The 19,733-nt window shown below is 49.6% G+C and overlaps 1 protein-coding gene across 1 annotated transcript in view; it reads left to right on the top strand.

Moving 5' to 3' along the window:
* The first annotated feature begins 1,303 nt into the window (after positions 1-1,303).
* The window catches only part of LOC120655552 (structural maintenance of chromosomes flexible hinge domain-containing protein GMI1-like), a 36,032-nt gene continuing 17,602 nt past the window's right edge, over positions 1,304-19,733 (top strand). The window contains exons 1-15 of the mRNA XM_039933418.1: positions 1,304-1,500; positions 2,208-2,562; positions 2,675-2,707; positions 2,994-3,080; positions 3,179-3,234; positions 4,156-4,239; positions 4,751-4,823; positions 5,458-5,513; positions 5,595-5,709; positions 5,827-5,895; positions 6,449-6,532; positions 7,375-7,425; positions 9,318-9,432; positions 9,513-9,565; positions 9,636-9,764. Coding sequence (XP_039789352.1) covers positions 2,221-2,562; positions 2,675-2,707; positions 2,994-3,080; positions 3,179-3,234; positions 4,156-4,239; positions 4,751-4,823; positions 5,458-5,513; positions 5,595-5,709; positions 5,827-5,895; positions 6,449-6,532; positions 7,375-7,425; positions 9,318-9,432; positions 9,513-9,565; positions 9,636-9,764 — 1,347 coding nt within the window. The 5' untranslated portion in view covers positions 1,304-1,500; positions 2,208-2,220. The remainder of the gene's footprint in view (positions 1,501-2,207; positions 2,563-2,674; positions 2,708-2,993; positions 3,081-3,178; positions 3,235-4,155; positions 4,240-4,750; positions 4,824-5,457; positions 5,514-5,594; positions 5,710-5,826; positions 5,896-6,448; positions 6,533-7,374; positions 7,426-9,317; positions 9,433-9,512; positions 9,566-9,635; positions 9,765-19,733) is intronic.

Here is a 19,733-nt window from a genome sequence, read left to right as displayed (position 1 = left end):
TTCAAATACAAACACGAGAGAGGATGAGGGCTCGCGCTGGGGAGCAAGGAAGAATGAGAGAGAGAGCGAGCAAGCGGTGGGGAAAAAACTGCGCGGGGAAGGAGAAAGACCTGAAGAACAGGCGCAATGGAATACGAACGGGCGGAAAAGGGGGGAATGGAATGAGCGCCGGCTAGTGAAAAAAAGGGCGCGATGCAAAGAAAAAAGATAGCAATGGCAATAAAAGTGGGACCCAGAAGAAAAATAGTATGGGCCGCTGAGCCAGGTGCGCGACGGGCCGGGAAAGAGAAATGCGAAACAGCGCGCCGCGCGCGTCGACCGTTAGTTTCCAAACTCACGGTCAACCGCATATTCAGCATCGGGTATTTGGAGCACTGTTCCACAACTTAAATATATTTGAAGAGGACCAACCATCACTGTACATACTGTATTTATGCATTGCACTGGTTGTATTTCTTTTCACCTACCAACATACAGGAACCTAGTTTTCTAAAAACTTAGCATTAGAACTTAGAACATCTCCAACAGATTAGCTAAATGCACTTGATTAGGTAAACAAATAAAAAAACTGAAAACACCCTCCAACAAACTCGCTCAGCGCCCCTCGCCATCCTGTCGTGATAACGCGCCCCTCGCTCCGCAGTTTTGCCTAGCGGACGCCGCTCGCCATCCCTCTCCTCCTCACGACCTCCCGTGGCCTCCCCCTCCTATGGTCTCTCCCTCCATGGCGCCTCCTCTTCCACCTCCTCCCTCCCTCTGTCACCCTCTCTAGGCGCGGTCGGGAGACTGGCGCCGCATAGGGCCGAGCGTGTGGCGCCGATGACTCGGTTTGGGGCAAATCCGAGCGGGGCCAATGTCGGGCGGGGCGGATCTGGGAGACTGACGAAGCATAGGGTTGAGGAAGAAGGTGATTTAAACAATAGATATGCAAGAACTTGACTAGTCTGTTGGTTTACTCAATCATTTAACTAGTTTTTTTATTTTCTATCTAGTTTTTTACATAGTCATTTAGTTAGAATTTTTAGCTAATGTTTTGGAGATGGCTTAGAGCTGCTCGTAGCGATAGCATCCGTGTAGGTGAGGGTCTGAGTTTCTGTTTTGCAAATAATTAAGCCTAAGATGATTCTGCCGAGCAAACACGCCAGCCTACTCACTGATAAGTGGGGCAACGCAGGCAGCTCAATGGCCGCACCCTAGTGAGGGGGCAGGGCAATGCCGCTGGCAGAGTGTGAACAATTGGCCACAGCGGCACGGTGGAGTGGAGACGCGCTTGCACATAAAAGGGCAAGCTTCGTGCTGGGATGCTCCGACCCTTGGTCTTCTGCGCTTTCTCCCCTTCTCAGCGCTCTCACTCTTGCGTTTCCTCCTCACATCAACTCCACCCCCGCTTTCCTTCTCCATATTGCAGAATCAAAGTGGCCCTTTTGTTCTTCCTGAGCGCGGAGGGCTCGCAGGGGCATAGCGGCGCCGGCGGCGGAAGGGGCCTCTCGTCGCCCGCCGGTTATTAACTTCTCCCAGCCTGTGTTTTTTCGTTTTCTTTTTCTTGTGCCGGGCGATTTTGGGTTGATTGAAGCGGAAATGATTTACTCTTCTGGTCCTGCGCGGTGGGGTTTCTCACCTTCGATTCTTTTTGATCCGGTGCTTGTGGAATTCTTTTTCTTGCTGCGCTTCTTGGGGTTTTTGTTGGGGTTTTTTTCGCCCCTCGCCAATTGATCGTACAATGGATATCTCTCATGTGGAACTAGCCTGCTACTTTGCCATGCCTATTCTTTTCTTTGATGGAAAAAATGTACGATCTTTAGCCAATTTTCGGGTAACAGAAATCGATGTGTAAAATTGCTGCAAGGCACCGAGCAAATTTTCGGGTAACAGAAATCGATCTTTAGCCCTCGCATGGGATGCGATCGCGCTTCATGCTCTGGTACTGGAGTTTTTACCTCAGTTCATAATCGATTGTAATTTGTGCAGCGGTGCTTACATTTCCTTCAGATCGGGAAAACTGCATCGTTGAGCTCATATATATTCGAATAATTAAACCTGTATTTTTTCTTTCTTAAAGCATTTATCATGCTTCATGTTTGCACGCTCGAATTTGTATCGTTTTCTTTTACCTGTTTCATTTCCTTTGTGCTGTTATTTCTTCAGTATCGAATTGTGCAAATCTCATCTGAAAATAGTTTCTGCAATTTGTTCTGCATGGTGAGCAGGTCTTGGCCTAGGATGGCAGAGGCAAGCAGAGGAGCTAAGGGAAAGGCTTTAGTACAATATTCAAATGGGTTCGAGGAAGAAAATGCTTCAAGAATGTACCAGTTTCAGGTACTGTTGCCAAGTGGTGTGAGCATCAGCCTCACGCTGAACAACCCTGGCGAAGAGATGTTGGTTCGTGATCTCTTGCATAGTGTCAAGAGGGAGTTGAACAGTGCCCCTGTGGGAGGTGGAAAGGTGCGGGAGATACACTGGGATGGCAATATTTTTCTAACGGACCTCCTTGACAAGAAGATTACAGACAAAATTAAGTTTAGCAACTTTGATACCAAGAGTACAAACATATTAAGACTCCACGTGAGTCCCTAACCATTTCTATTTTCTATCATAACAGCGGGTTAAGTTTTCATTCATGAGATGGCTATGTATACTATTAGATGCTGTATCTGATATCTGTTTATTTTGTCAGGATGAAAAAGGAGGATTTGTCAGTACATTTGAGGTGAGTGTGTGATGTAATGCTATTCAGATTCTCTACTCTGACAATTTAGCACTTCATTGCCTATTCTTGATACAAAGTGCTGAGAACTATAGAATTCTTTAAGAGCTAAGGCTCGCATCCTATCTTGCTAAGATACAATTTATGCGTTAGTATCTTGTTGCAAGCCTAAGATCCTTGTGCTTGTGTTTTGAATTCATAACTTTCAGAAATCAATTGAGTTCTGCCGATATCAACCTGTTGGACTAATCCCTATCTTAGTTCTTACTCGAACAATTGTTATCTGCAGAATATGTGGGACCTTACCCCTCAGACTGATCTGGTTCAAGAGCTTCCGGCAGAATATAGCATTGAGAGTGCTCTTGTTGACCTTATTGTTAGTTTTCTTGTTAGAATCATATATTTTAATATCTGGTTGGCATTTTCTGATGGCCCCTCCCTTGGCCTTTTTTTGTTCTATTTTCCTTTTCTCAGGATAATGCACTGCAAGCTGTGTGGTCCAATGGTAATGGAGAAAGGAAGTTGATCAGGTTAGTACCCCATGCATTTATATTATTCCCATCAAAGTCCTAGGGTCTAAAAGAACCAGTTTTTTTCCGAATTAAAAGAATCAGTCTTTTGATATTGTTTCCTTTATCCATTCAACTACAACCTGTATCATCAGTCTTTAATATTGTTTTCTTCATCTGTTTTTTAGTCAATTTTCTTTATCTGTTCTACTTTAACCTGTATCTATATATTTGTTAGCTAGTAATCTATGTTTGGCATGTAATGCTAAAAAAAAGAAAATTAATAGCTGTTAGCAAAAGAAGCTACTACTGTTAGCAGATGAAGTGTGCGAAGTCGTTTTCCTCATTTGCTAGGTCAACAGGTTAAGAAATATTGCAATGCTGCACTTTATTAGCTTGATTTTTTTCAATGACTATTCGTATGAAGCCAGAGAGTAGGGTGTTGGGTTTAAAGTTACCAGACAAGTAATATTTCATTGAGGAAAGGCAATGGAAGAAAAGAATTAACAACAGCTGAGCTAAAAGCTAAAACTCGGATGAAATCTATGAGGAGAGATACTGTTAGTTGTGCATTCCAAAGAAAAGGCTTTAAATGAAAAAAATGTGAGGGTACTAAAGTGAATGAACAAAAAGGTATAAAAAATAATAATGTAGATGTATGGGGCTTGATTTTTTTTTTGATCTGAAGAGGTGTCATTATTCATTAGTATTAGTATGACAATAAGCAGTTAGCTACATTGAGTTGCTATATTTCCATGATATTCATACATAATGATGCTTTCTGCTGTTGGTGTTATCAGACTATATTTATGATCTTACATTATTTAGAGTTTTGTCTTCAAGTATGCTTCCATAGCGTTACAGTATTTAATTTTTGGGTCATACATGTCTTCCAGACTGCACAAACTTGGTATGGTTACTGAAACTTGAATCTTCTTACAGGATAACAGCTAACAAAGATAAGATTGTGATTTTTGATACTGGTAGGGGAATGGACGGTTCCGATGCGAATTCTATCTCTAAATGGTAATGTGGGAAGCTCAAACATGATATATTTTTATGGGTCATTTTTCATGCTGTGAACCATGCTGGGAGACTGGGAGTACTGGGGATGGTGTAGTGAGTGCTTTGTTTAATAATATTGGGATCCATGCCTTGTAGTATTCAGGCTTCTTCAACCTTAAATACTTGATGACCAAAGTGACAGCAAAGGCTCCAATGTTGGAGTGGCTGTGTAGTTCTGCTTCTGCACAATTGTTGAATCTAAAACTAAGATATCTAGATCACACAATTCTATAAATTGTTCTGCACACTCTTTTTTTTATTTGATTCTCTCGACAATTGATACTTGCATCTATATTTTTGGAAGTGTACGTGAGAAAAAAGTGGTTTTTATTAATTTATGAATAATCTTGTAAAATTCTTTCAAGTTTCAATTTACGAAGTATATAGACCACACTACTACTTGTTTATTAATGTTTTTTCATACCATTTTCTCCATATAATATGTTAATAATTAATCTGACATACTGTACAGGGGTACAATGGGTTCTTCTAACCATAGAGCATTTCGGCAGAAAGGTATTGGTGGGAAAGCACCATATCTATTGGTGAGAATACTTGACTGACTCGAGACTTCAATTTATTTCAGTTGAATTGCATTGTATTTGAAAAAGGCTATTATTGTTTAGCAGATATTTATTTGAGAAAATGTGCAGATATTTGAAGTTGACCAAATTGGGCAGAGTAAATTTACATCCACATTTGGGTTGTTTGGATTATGGTTCAGGAAATGAGATAGATATAAAAACCAGAACCTGGCATCTGCACCCCCAAATTGAGCACTTTTTCTTTCTTACTTTTTGAAGAGACTGGTCGCACCGACCGTATTTGCCTGTTACTCTGCTAGCGTGTGAACTCAATTGAAAAGCCTTCATTGGCCTTGCAGCCAAGAACTCGTGGAGCGTCCTTACTTGGCTGTGGGAGTCGATTTGGTGGTGCAGGCCCATGTGGGCCACCTGCCCAACGACCCAATCAGCCATCCACATGCCTGAACCAACAAGACTTATATTCCCTAATAATAATAATACTTTGTTGACGCCTTTTAAATTTTCATAATTTTTTTTATTTTTTCCTTCTTGTTGGTTGATCATGTTGGGTTTCATCTCTAGTGTACCCAACTTGCTTGGGACTAAAATGCTTCTTTATTGTTGTACTTATGTATGTTTTTGTTAAATATTGCAGCCCTTCTTTGGGATGTTTGGTTATGGTGGAACTATTGCTTCAATGCATCTTGGAAGGTATGCCTTTATCACATAATTTAGGTAGAAAGTTGTGGTTGTTGTGCTTGATGCACTTGTTCTGTTTCTTCTGTGCAACAGAATTGCTATTGTTTCCTCTAAAACTAAGGAATCTAGAAAAGTGTTTATCTTACACCTATCAAGGGAGGCCTTGCTGGAAAAACCAGTATCTAAGAATTCCAAACACACTTGGAAGGTTCTCTCTCTCTCTCTCCTTCTCTCTCTCTCTCTCTCTCTCTCCAATTTTTGCTTGCTTGCTACTTTATTTGCTGTACTTTCCAAAGTAAATCAGATCAGTACCTCTGGATTTCAGACTGCTGGAGGAGTTAGGGATCCATCTAAAGAGGAGATGCTGTTGTCACCACACCAGAGTTTTACCCAGGTGGTTACATTGCATTTTTTAATCAATTTCTGAATGTTCTGGTCTCCTGAAAGTGTGTCCTGTGTTGAATACAGTTCCCATAAAAAAAACTGATGTTATAAGTAACATAAGTTTCCTATAGCAGTTTGCTAGGATATATTTGATCACTTAATATTTCATGGGAAAATTGTCCTTTCCACATACGCACTCATCTTTTAGTGAAAACTCTCCAATCGATATATTGTGAATAACACTGTGCTGTGTGTCAAAGGTAGTATCTGTTCCCACGCATTCCACACACACCCCTTCCCAGCAGAAACGAGGAGTTGAGATTCCATAAGAGCTTGATTTAAAAAAAGAATTGAACACTGCTGTGACTGGTTGGAAGAATATTTTACTTATTAGTTAGTCATATATACTTCTTTCAGTGTCCATTTTGCAATCTACTTTCACCTTTGTATTCTTTACAACCAGTTTTAGCAAATGAATCCAAATTGTAACTTTGTGTGGTTTGATAATGTTTTGTCAAGTTGTTCACCTTTTGCTGTGCGCGTGTTTTTATTCACATTCACAGGTGGAGATCTGTCGGTTGAAAAAACATCTAGAAGTAGACAGACTTCTTGGTTTTTTGAAGGACATCTATTTCCCATATATCCAGGTTCTTATGTGAATTTATTCCATACTAGAAACTAGTGAGACAAATTTCCATTTTGCCTTAGCAGGATTAAGTTTCTTTTCTTCAGGTACTTAATTTTGTAGTTTCCATTTTTGAACTGTATTTGGTTAAGTCTACTGTTAACATGAATAGGTGCGCTTGTTCTATGAATCCATTATGAACTGAAAGATTTTCCTGCTGAATTTTTCTGATACCAGCAAGAGCGACATTGTTCAACAGTTTAGTTGTTTGTAGAATATTAAGACAATAGCCAGAAGCCCAAAGCCATTGAACCTTTTGACTAGGTTCTGGAAACCAATCTGTGCAATGCAGACATTATTTTTTTTCTCGAACGTGCAGGAGAGCAATGCAGACATTATAATTGAATTGATATAATAATACTCATTTGTATCTGTACTCACATAATTGGAAATGCGCAATGCACCCATACAGTGTGGCCATTTGGTAAATTGTTTTATTTAACCAATATTAACTAGTTTCTTTCTCAAGATCTAATTAAAGAGGTACAAGCTTGAAACTAAGCTTGAGATGAGGCATCCAGATAATCACCTGCTACTGGCCAGGCCTTACCGGTCTTCTTGGCAGGCACAAACTTTTCAAAATGATAACATTAACACTGGTCTCAAGCTGTGGCTGGGCTGCAAGTTGAATTTCTGAATTCAAGAGGATCGTTAATAGTCATCCGAGTCAAGCTATTTTGACTGCTGTATTGATGCAGTTCATTTTACATGTTTTATTTGTAAACACTTTCTTGTGGAGAATGTATTTGCAAAGTAGGCCTACTTGGTGCTATTATACTAATGCAATTTATTCAAATTGTTCAGTATGATGAGGATAATGAATCAACGAATACAAGAAACCCAGTTGAATTCGAGGTTTGTCTTTTATTCCCTGTCAGTATTTCAGGCCTCAATATCACACTGCTATTCATTAGTTAAATTTGTGAGTGCCTCGTGTAGGAAAGTAGGATGCGTATAATGTGGTCGATTTATTGCATTGAGCCCATTGGGCATCATATAGAGTACGGAGACTTGGGTGGTATGGCACCTCCCCGATACATATGGCAGTTCGGGATTACTTATCCTAATCTACCATATATACTCTAACATCCCCCCGCAGTCGTAGCGGTAGTAACACGAACGGACAGACTGGAGAACAATGATGATATCCCCCGTACTCGGAACGCCGGTGCGAGTGCTTCGACTGGAGTAGCTCATGCAGATGATAGCCCTTTAATGCCGAAGTAGTCGAGGTCGAGGCGGACGTGGTTGAAGCAGTGGAGGAGGGTGTGGCAGCCCGGGTGGTGCTGAGTAGTCGAACGAAGACGCCGAGTGGTTGACCGGAGAGCCGAGTGACCGCGAGTGGTGCTGAGTCGCCGAGTGGCTAGTCGGAGGCGTCGGGTAGCTGCAGGTGGCGCTGAGTCACTGAGCAGCAGCGCCGGGGGGTGCCGAGTGGCCGAAGAGAGGCATCGAGTACTGCAGGTGGTGCTGAGTCACCGAGCGGCGGTGCCAGGGGGCGCCGAGGGGCCGAACGGAAGCTCCGAGTGGTCAGTCGGGGGCGTCGGGTGGTCGACTGGTGGCGCCGAGGGGCCGCGAGTCGGTGCTGGAGCTGCCGCCGCTGGTAATGGCTTGATCACGTGCATCGTCGCTGCAGCCTGGAAGGGCGCAGCAACAACCTCGTCCTTCGAGGGTGTCGACGAAGATCGGCGACGAACTGCAGGGCGACGCAAACCGATCTTTGATCGAAAAAAAAGCAGCAGAGGACCGCGGGGACAATCTCGGGTGCACATACTAGTTTCCTCCCCTCCCTTATCTCTTCCCGATCCTGGTCAGCCACGTGCACGGAAAAAAGAAAAGGAAAGGGCGAAGAGAGTAGAAGGAGCCTGCAGGAGACCCAATCCGATGCAGCACGGAGGTAGATGCAATCTAAGGGGCGTCGAGCCGACGAGCACAGGGACGCCGAGGGAGGGCGGAGGCCCCCACGGCGTTGCAACCCGCCGGTTGACAGCGCAAGGGCGTGGCGAGGAATCCCCGAGATCCGTCCAGCGGTAGATCTCGGCGGACGTATGAAGACGACGCGGCGACACGGCTCGACCTCATGGCCCCCGGTGGCGTGGTAGCACAGCGCCGCCACATGCTTCCTCCGTTGCTAGCAACCGCGCCCGAGGCAGCTGTGGTGGTGGCGCAGGAGGAGAGGGGCAGCGCTGGGCCATATGCGCGGGAGGGGTCGACGGGGACGGTGGAGCCAGCCCGACGAGATCCAGGCAACCATGGGAGGTGAGTCCCTCTACTGCTTGACGACGACAGGCACGGCAAATCAGAGGGATCTGCCGGGCATCCTACGAGGGCGCTGCCCCCAGCGGAGATCAATCTCCCCGGAGGCGGCGCGACGGCAGCGAAAGTGGGAGCCTAGGTTAAAACCCTAACTCGTGATACCATGTAGGAAAGTAGGATGCGTATAATGTGGTCGATGTATTGTATTGATCCCCTTGGGCGGTATATATAGAGTACAGAGACTTGGGGGTTATGGCACCTCCCCGATACATATGGCAGTCCGGGATTACATATCCTAACCTACCATATATACTCTTAACACCTCGTAAATATTTTCTTTTACTTTTATGAGTTTGGCCTTTCCAATCCTTACTAAATAGTCCACATGGAAAGTTTGCATGGCTGCAATCAAATGCTCAATATGCCATGGAAATTTTGCACCTCTATCTATCATTCTTTGTTTTTCTGAGTGCCTTGTTGATGATATCTTTCAGGTGAATGGTGTAAATTTAGCAGAGGTACAAGAAGGTGAAGTCACAGTAACTAATATGCACTCTTCAAATGGTCCTGATTTTATTTTGCACCTAAAGTTTACAGAAATAACAGCAGGTAATATATCTCTTGCATTGAAATTAGGATAAGATGATTTTATTTCTTTGCCTTAGTTTGTTTCCATGTTGTATTCTTAGCTTCATGTCAAGCCCATGCGCGGTTGAAGTGTGTCTACTTTCCAATTACAAAGGTATTAAAGAATTTGTAATGAGCTATGAATACATTGAAGTGTGCCCATACTAACTTTGTGTTCTTTTTAGGGAAAAGAATCTATAGACGCTATCTTGGAAAAGTTAAGGATCGATGGCTATGAAATGAAAGAGAACTTTGACAAGTTCTCTCGTGTATCAATTCGTCGACTTGGGCGTTTACTTCCCGATGCTAGATGGGTAACACTATTAAAGGCACACCCTAATTTAGTCCGCAATTATGATGTGTTCTTTGTGAAACATTTGTCTGATTTAACATAAATAAATAATAAGTCCACTTCTTGGGGAAAGCATTCTGTTGCCTTGCATCCGTACTAATGTTTTTCCTTTACTGGTCTTGCTTTTAATCTACTCTTGTAGCATCCAAGCATTTCCTTACCTTTCACGGTTCATGCTAACGAAATCTTACAATTTTTCACAAGCTGCCAGTAGTGAATATCTTAGCACCTATCATTTTCTGTGTATTTTTGTTAGACAGGAGTATTAGCCTTGTAGGGCCGGCCCATGTGGGGCCCATGTAGGCTGTGCGCCCGGCCTGATGCCGTGGCCAGGTTTTGTGGAGATGTTGATAGGATAGGCAAAGATCCCTGATTGGTGCTGATTCTATAAACCATCCCTAGGGTTTCCTTGCTTATATATTGTACCCCTTGTACTCTCTATCAATCATCCAGTTTTGCCTCTCCAATCTTGCTTTCATGGTATCACGAGTCCATCTCGGTCCGTGACCTAATCCGCTTCCGCCCTCCTGCGCGCCTCTGGCCGCGCCCTGCGCGCCTCCCGGCCGCGCATCCCCCTCCTCCCCGGCGCGCCTCCCTGGCAGCGCCGCCGATCTCGCGCCGGCCCCTCGCCAGGCCGCGATGACCGGCTCCCCCCCTTCCTCCCCTTCTGCGGTCGCCGCTGCCAAGGCTGCCACCGCGGCCGCCGCCTTCCCGCCGCCCGACCCGACTGCTGCAGCAGCCGACGCCGATGCCGCCGCGCGTCTGCGCGCGGCCAGGAAGGAGACGCGCCGCGCGGCCCTAGCGCGCGCCTCTGCCGCCGCCACGGAGGCCCAGGCTGCCGCTCAGGAGCGTGCAGCCGCCACGATCCGCGAGCGCGATGCCCTCGCTCGCGCCGAGCAGGAGCGCGCGGCCGCTGGCGACCCCGACTCCGACGATGACGACCCCGAAGTGGATGGCCCCCCCTCTGATCAGGACGCGGAGGTTGCCAACCGCCGCGAACTTCGTCAGGCGCTCCTCCATGAAGCTGCTGCGCTCGCCAACCTTCATGCCCAGGCGGTGGCGGTTCAGAACATCCGAACCCTCATCCCGATTGTTCTCGACCTCACCGCCGGCAACTACAACCGGTGGCGCGACCAGTTTCTCCTCACCGTCGGCAAGTATTCTCTGCAGGATCATGTCTTGCAGTACGACCCGGCGCCCTCCTTCCCTGACTGGCAGCGCATGGACTGCGTCGTCAAGTCATGGATCTTCGGCACCATCACCGACGACCTGGCTGCCTCCATCTCCGCGCGCAACTCCACCGCCTGCGTCACCTGGCTTGCTGTTGAGTCCCAGTTCCTCAACAACAAAGAGACGCGCGCCCTACTTCTCGAGGCGAAGTTCCGCAACTTCGTCCAGGGCGATCTGTCGGTCGCCGAGTACTGCAAGGAGATGAAGCGCATGGCGGACATGCTTGAGGACTTGCGAGACCGTCACCGACCGCACCCTCGTCCTCAACGTCATCCGCGGTCTGAACGAGCGATTCAAGACCGTCGGGATGCATCTTCGCCGGGGGCGTCCCTTCCCCACCTTCGTCGACGCGAAGGCTGATCTCCTCCTCGAGGAGATGACGATGGAGCACCACTCGACGCAGGCGACGGCTCTGGCAGCCTCCACCGTCCCCCCTCGGGCCCCCACCTCGGTGACCAGCGGCTCGGGCTCCGGGGGCGCCGCCACCTCCCAGGGCGGCTACTCTGCTCCGCCAGTCAAGAGCCGCCGCAGCCGCCGTGGCGGCAAGGGCTCTGGCGGCCAGGGATCCTCTGGGCAGGCTTCCGGGGGCCAGGGCTCCCATTCGGGCACCTCCAGCTCCGCCCAGAACCGCACCACGCCGTCCTGGCCGTCCTTCTACAACCCGTGGACTGGCACCATCCAGATGTGGCCCGGTCCGCGGCCTCCACTGGCGCCCCTGCCTGCGCGCCCTCCCCAGCAGGCTCTCCTGGCGCAGCAGCACCCCCAGCAGCCGGCGACGCCCCGCGCGCCCTTGGAGCATGCTGGCCAGTGGTCTCCACTGCCCCCCGGCTTCTTCCCCTCGTCGGTTGGTCCCTCGTCCTGGGATCAGCAATCTCTGGCATTGACATTCAGCACCATGGCGCTAAATCAGCCCCAGCAGACCAACGAGTGGTACTTCGACTCAGGTGCTACCTCTCACATGTCTCCTTCTTCCCGTTCTCTTTCACAAGTTTTTCCCATGCGGTATCCTACCCCTTGTTCAATTGTTGTCGGTAACGGCTCCTTGCTTCCTGTCACATCCACCGGTAATACTGATCTTACTCCCCAGCTTCACCTTAATAATGTTTTGGTTTCCCCTCAACTTATTAAGAACCTTATTTCTGTTCGACAGTTTACCATCGATAACAATTGCTCAGTGGAATTTGATCCGTCTGGTTGTTCTGTGAAGGATCTTCTGTCCCGGAGACTGATCGCCAGGTGCAATAGCTCCGGGCCGCTGTACCCCCTCCGCCTGCCGGTCGCCCACTCCCTTGCCGCCGCCACTGAGTCTACCCTTTGGCATCGCCGCCTTGGCCATCCTGGACAAGAGGCGCTCTCCCAGCTTGCTTCGTCGGGTCTCCCTGCCTGCCGTCACGACACTAGTTCTTCGCTATGTCATGCTTGTCAGTTAGGACGTCATTTGCGTCTTCCTTTTCCTGTGTCAACATCAAGAGCTACACATAATTTTGATCTTATACATTGTGATTTGTGGACGTCCCCTATTCTCAGTGTTTCGGGCTTTAAATATTATTTGGTCATTCTTGATGATTGTTCACATTACTTATGGACGTTTCCTCTGAAACTTAAATCTGACGCTTTCCCGACGATTGCTCACTTTTTTGCCTACGTGTCTACCCAGTTTGGCCGCACCGTGAAGGCCGTCCAGTGCGACAATGGAAAAGAGTTTGACAACTCTAGCTCCCGCACGTTCTTCCTCACTCACGGTGTTCACCTCCGCATGTCATGCCCCTACACCTCCTCTCAGAACGGTAAGGCCGAGCGCATCATTCGTTCCACTAATAACATTGTGCGCTCCCTTCTGTTCCAGGCCTCCCTACCTCCTCGCTTCTGGGTTGAAGCACTTCAGACAGCTACCCACCTTCTTAACATCTTACCCACCAAAACGCTCGCGTCTGGCACGCCGCATGCCGCCCTCCTTGGCACTGCGCCTACCTATGACCATCTCCACGTTTTCGGGTGTAAGTGTTATCCCAACTTGTCTGCTACTGCTCCCCACAAGCTGTCCCCCCGGTCGGCCCTCTGTGTCTTCTTGGGTTACTCTGCTCATCATAAAGGATACCGCTGTCTTGACCTTTCCACCAACCGAGTCATCATCTCCCGACACGTCGTTTTCGATGAGTCCTCGTTCCCTTATGCCGAGCAGGGCCCCTCTCCCTCACCGGCTGACCTTGATTTTTTGGATACTACTGACTGTGTGCCAGCACCTATCGGTCCTGTGCATAAGTTTCTCCCTGCAGGTTTTGGTGTTGCTCACCCCGCACAGCCACGTACGGCTGCGTCCGGCGCTCCTCCGGCTGGTTCAGCAGCGCTAGATGCGCTCCCAGCTGGTCCTCCCTCGCCCGGCGCGCCCGTGGTCGGTTCGGCGGCTGCACCATCATCCGCACAGCCACGTGCAGCTCCTGCTCCTTCCGCGCAGCCACACGCGGCTCCTGGACCCCCTCCGGGTTTTCCAGCCATGCCTGGAATGGCCCCGGAGGCCTCACCGACGCCCGGCGCAGCACCGGCCCCCTCCTCGACGACACCGCCGCACCAGGCGGTCGCGGCGCCCTCTGCGCGCCCTGATCACCTCTTCCAGCAGGTGTACACCCGCCGGGAGCGCCCAGCCCCGGCACCCACCGCGGCGCCATCCCCTGGCACGTCTCCCCTGACGTCCTCCAGTACGACTACGTCCCTGCCGGCGGGTGCTGTTGCTGTGCCACCAGTGAGCAACCAGCACACCATGACCACGCGCGCGAAGAGCGGCTTCAGAGTACCGTCTCTCTTCACCGCCGCAGAGCTGTCTCCAGTGCCCAAGACCTTCCGTAGCGTGCTTGCCGACCCTAACTGGCGCGCTGCTATGGAAGAGGAACATGCTGCCCTTTTGAAGAACCACACTTGGGATCTTGTGCCGCGCCCTCCGCGCGCTAATGTGGTCACCGGCAAGTGGGTCTTCAAGCACAAGTTCAACGCCGACAGGTCCCTTGAGCGGTATAAGGCCCGCTGGGTTCTTCGTGGGTTCACTCAGCGGCCTGGCGTGGATTATTCAGAAACGTTCAGTCCGGTCGTGAAGCCTGCTACTGTTCGAACTGTGCTCTCCCTGGCTCTCTCCAATCGCTGGCCCATCCACCAGCTCGATGTGAAGAATGCTTTTCTGCACGGCACTTTGACCGAGACAGTCTACTCTATGCAGTCTGCTGGTTTCGAGGACTCCGCTCATCCGGATTTTGTTTGTCAGCTCAACAAGTCCCTCTATGGATTGAAGCAAGCCCCCCGTGCCTGGTACAGCCGGTTTGCCACTTATCTTTTGTCTGTGGGGTTCACTGAAGCCAAGTCAGACACGTCGCTGTTCGTCTACAAGCGTGGTTCTGATGTTGCCTACTTGCTGCTCTATGTCGACGATATCATCCTCACCGCCTCCTCCACTGAGCTCCTTGGTCGGATCATCTCTGCTCTCCAGCACGAGTTCTCCATGAAGGATCTTGGTGACCTGCACTACTTCCTCGGTATGCAGGTTCAGCGCCGTGATGATGGCCTATTTCTTTCTCAGCAGCAGTACATGGTTGACATCCTAGCTCGTGCTCATATGGCGGATTGCAAGCCTTGTTTGACTCCAGTGGATACGAACCCCAAGGTCTCTGCTACAGATGGCGCCCCAGTTGCTGATGCTTCTGAGTTTCGGAGTCTTGCTGGTGCTCTCCAGTACTTGACCTTCACTCGGCCTGACATCGCCTACGCCGTCCAGCAGGTTTGCCTTCATATGCATGATTCTCGGGAACCTCATCTGACTGCTCTGAAGCGCATTCTCCGCTACGTCAAAGGCACTCTTCACTTGGGCCTTCTGCTGCGACCGTCTTCTGCTACTGATCTTGTGGTCTACACTGATACTGATTGGGCTGGCTGTCCTGATACGCGCAAGTCCACCTCGGGCTATGCTGTGTTTCTTGGTGACTGTCTCATCTCCTGGTCCTCCAAGCATCAGACCACTGTGTCCAGATCCAGTGCTAAGGCCGAGTATCGCGCTGTGGCAAATGGTGTTGCCGAAGCGTCATGGTTGCGCCAGCTTCTACAAGAGCTCCATGCTCCTCTGCGCCGTGCAACGTTGGTCTATTGTGACAACATCAGCGCAGTCTACATGTCGTCAAACCCAGTACAACATCAGCGCACCAAACACATTGAGATTGACCTTCACTTTGTCAGGGAACGAGTTGCTGTTGGAGATGTTCGTGTTTTGCACGTGCCGACTTCCTCTCAGTACGCCGACGTCTTCACCAAGGGACTTCCTTCTTCGGTCTTTGCGGAGTTTCGGTCCAGTCTGAACGTGTGCAGTGGCTGACGCTCAGACTGCGGGGGCGTGTTAGACAGGAGTATTAGCCTTGTAGGGCCGGCCCATGTGGGGCCCATGTAGGCTGTGCGCCCGGCCTGATGCCGTGGCCAGGTTTTGTGGAGATATTGATAGGATAGGCAAAGATCCCTGATTGGTGCTGATTCTATAAACCATCCCTAGGGTTTCCTTGCCTATATATTGTACCCCTTGTACTCTCTATCAATCATCCACTTTTGCCTCTCCAATCTTGCTTTCAATTTTAGTACTGTAATCATGGGACACATTTATTTGAAACTGATTTGGATTATCCGATATACCTTTCGCACAACTTTGCATGTAACCAAATTAGGTTATCATGATATTTGTAGAGAGTTGGGCAAACACCACACACCCTAATGAGGGGGGGTGACATTTCATTATATAGGCCGTATAGGCTTGGAGTACAAGTTAGGGTACAAATACAATACAAGACCATATACAACTCTATATATCTAACACCCGCCCGCAGTCGCAGGGGAAGCATCACGAACACCAAGACTGGACCTAAAATCAGTAAACAACTGTACAGGAAGACCCTTAGTCATGATATCAGCATACTGATGTGATGAAGGAACATGGAGGACCCGGACTTCCCCCAAAGCGACCTTCTCACGGACAAAGTGGATGTCAATCTCAATGTGCTTCGTTCGTCGATGGTGAACTGGGTTAGCTGTCATATAGACAACACTAACATTGTCACAAAAGACAACCGTAGCCTTCTTGAGAGGAAGATGAAGTTCCTGAAGAAGCTGACGCAGCCAACAACACTCAGCCACAACGTGAGCAACTGCTCTGTACTCGGCCTCGGCACTCGAACGAGAAACTGTGTGCTGCCGCTTGGACTTCCAAGATACCAGAGTATCACCAAGATAAACACAATAACCCGAAGTAGAACGCCTCGAATCAGGACAACCAGCCCAGTCGGCATCAGAATAGGCTGTGAGGGTATCAACAGAACCTGTACCAATGTGTAGGACAAAAGACAGTGTGCCCTTCACATAGCGCAGGATGCGCTTGACAAGCGCAAGATGTGGCTCCCGAGGATCATGCATGAACAAACAGACCTGCTGAACAGCATATGCAAGATCAGGACGGGTCAAGGTGAGGTACTGCAAAGCTCCAGCAAGACTCCTGTACTCAGAGGCATTGACCACAGGTGCACCATCTGTGGCAGACAACTTGGACTTAGAATCCACTGGCGTCGATACAGGATGGCAATCACTCATACCAGCACGCTGAAGAAGGTCCAAGGCATATTGTCGCTGAGACAGAGATAACCCATCTGAAGAGCGAGTAACAGAAACTCCCAGAAAGTGATGAAGTGCTCCAAGATCTGTCATAGCAAACTCGGCATGAAGTCGATCAGTAATGCGTTGAAGCAGGACAGAGGACGAGGCAGTGAGAACGATGTCATCCACATATAACAGAAGGTAGGCAGTGTCAGCACTAGTCTTGTAGACAAACAATGAGTGGTCAGACTCTGAAGGAACAAAACCCAACTGTCGTAAGTATGTGGCAAACCGCTGATGCCAAGCACGAGGAGCCTGCTTCAGACCATAAAGAGACTTCTGGAGAAGGCAGACATAATCAGGATATGCAGGATCAACAAAACCAGGAGGCTGTTGACAGTAAACTGTCTCATCAAGACGACCGTGAAGAAAAGCATTCTTCACATCAAGCTGGTGAATCGGCCACTGTCGAGAAGCTGCAATGCTCAGAACCGTCCGAATGGTCTCTGGCTTAACAACCGGACTGAATGTCTCATCAAAGTCAAGACCAGGCTGTTGAGTGAATCTGCGGGCGACCCAACGAGCCTTGTGACGAGACAGAGAGCCATCTGAATTATACTTAAGCTTGTAAATCCACTTCCCTGTCACAACATTAGCACCAGGAGGCCGAGGAACAAGACGCCAAGTATCATTGTCAGTCACAACATTAGCACCAGGAGGCCGAGGAACAAGACGCCAAGTATCATTGTCAATCAGGGCCTGAAACTCATCTGCCATAGCTGTGCGCCAATTGGGATCAGCAAGCGCACTACGATAATTGCTCGGAACAGGAGAAGCAACCTTATGATCAGTAGATAAATTCCGGTAATCGACAGGGTTTATGGTACCAGTCTGAAGACGAGTCAACCGCCGTAGAGTAGGCGGCGGTGAGGGGCCGCGCATCGGCCGTAAAGGAGGCTCAGGCGGCCGAAGATCACGCGCTGTAGCACCATACCGTCGAACAGGAAGAGGACCATTGACGGGGCGACGACAGTAGACGTTACCGAAACGCCCAGCCGGAGCAGCAGGTCCGGCAGGCGCTGGTGGAGCAGCGGGGACGACAGGAACAGCGGGCGCTGGTGGAGCAGCGGCTGGAGAAGGCGCAGGAACAGTCTCCACGGAGTCTGTCCCGCCAAGAGGAAGACACCCGCCCGTAGTCGAAACAGATCCTGACGAGGGCACGAGACCACACCCGCCCGGACTGCTAGTAGCTGCAGCGTCGTCGAGAGGCCCTGACGGGGGCACGAGACCACACCCGCCCGGACTGCCAGAAACCGAAGTGCCAGATGGGGGTACGGAACCACACCCACCAGACGTGGAGACACCCAGAGCGCCGGGTAGGGGCACTAGACCACACCCACCAGACTGGGAAATGTCAGGGCTTGGTGGGGGTACGAAACCACGCCCACCAAGCAATCCGCCACCAGCTGCATGATTAGTAAAACAAGGTGCAATATCCAAGTCGCGACCGAGAAGAAAATCAAAGGAGCTGGTGGGAGTGCTAGAGTCACGCGCAAACGGAAAAGCTCATCAAATACAACATGACGAGAGATGATGATCCGGCGCGTGGAGAGATCCAAACAACGATATCCCTTGTGAGCAGAGGGGTACCCCAAAAACACACAGGCAGTGGAACGTGGCGCAAGCTTATGCGGGGATGTGGCCTGTAGATTGGGGTAACAAAGGCATCCAAAGACACGTAAATGCTCATAGGAGGGAGGAGATTGGTACAAACGAGTGTACGGGACTTCGTTGCGAATGGAAGAGGAGGGGCGCCGGTTAAGCAAGTATGTAGCGGCTGCAAGGGCCTCAGCCCAGTATTTGGGGGGCATGGACGCATGGATGAGCATGGTGTGCATAGAGTTATTGAGGGTACAAAGCACACGTTCAGCTTTGCCATTTTGTGGGGAAGTGTAGGGACAGGAGAGATGGAAGGCGATGCCGTGGGCAGCAAGCAAGTCGTGCATGGCATGGTTAACAAACTCCGTCCCATTATCAGCTTGGAAGCATCTAACGGTAGAACCGAACTGTGTGCGAACGTATGGGATAAAATCAGCAAGGTGCTGACGGACCTCAGACTTGTGCTTAAGTGGAAACGTCCAGCAAAAATGAGTGAAATCATCCAGCAAAACCAAATAATAAGAATAGCCAGAAATACTAGGAATTGGTGATGTCCAAACATCACAATGAACTATCTCGAAAGGGGAAACAGTCTGTGAACGAGATGAACTAAAAGGGAGACGCGCATGTTTGCCAAGTTGACAGGCGTGGCAAAGGGTGCGGCCTATTTTATTACATGAAAGTAGATTGTGTTTCCTGAGACTAGCTATGGCGGCTGGAGCAGGATGACCGAGGCGACGGTGCCACACCGAGGAAGATGCTGCAAGGAGGGCGGTAGCAGTGGGCTGGGCAGCAGGCGAGATGGTGTAGAGATCGCCTGAGCTATTGCAGCGAAGAATCACGCGTCCTGTCTTGGGTTCCTTGACAGAGAAACCAAAAGCGTCAAATTCTATAGAACCACCATTATCGTGGGTAAACTGGCGAACAGAAAGTAAATTGCGAACAATGGAGGGAGCGATAAGGATGTTGTTCAGGAGGGAATTTAGCGGAATTGGTGTCTAGAATCGAGGAGCCGCGGGTCGTGACAGGGATACGTGCACCATTGCCTACTAGAATTGAAGAATCAGCAGCTGGAAGACGAGAGTGGAGTATACCTTCAGATGAATGCATGTGAGTGGAAGCGCCGGTGTCCATCACCCAGGTGTCGCCTTGCAGCGACATCTGCTGCAGAGCAGCCACAAGGCCAGCCATGTCCCACTGCGCCTGGCCGCCGGATTGCTGCGCAGCAACCGCAGTGTGGGCCTGGGGAGCAGACCCAAGAAGTCTAGGGCCACCGCGCTGTTGTCCACCGCCACGCGAGCCCTGGCCGCCGCCGCCGAAGCCGCCCGCCTGACCCTGCTGACCCCATGGATTGATGCAAATCCAGGGTCCATTAGGGTTGGGCGCGCGTGGCTGTTGCGGCTGTTGGCCGCCGCCGCCGCCGCCCTTGCGG

Source organism: Panicum virgatum, chromosome 1N (assembly GCF_016808335.1).
Source record: "Panicum virgatum strain AP13 chromosome 1N, P.virgatum_v5, whole genome shotgun sequence".
Taxonomy (NCBI): domain Eukaryota; kingdom Viridiplantae; phylum Streptophyta; class Magnoliopsida; order Poales; family Poaceae; genus Panicum; species Panicum virgatum.
The sequence above is the reverse complement of the archived record's forward strand: the minus strand, read 5'-3'. Positions and strand labels throughout refer to the sequence as shown.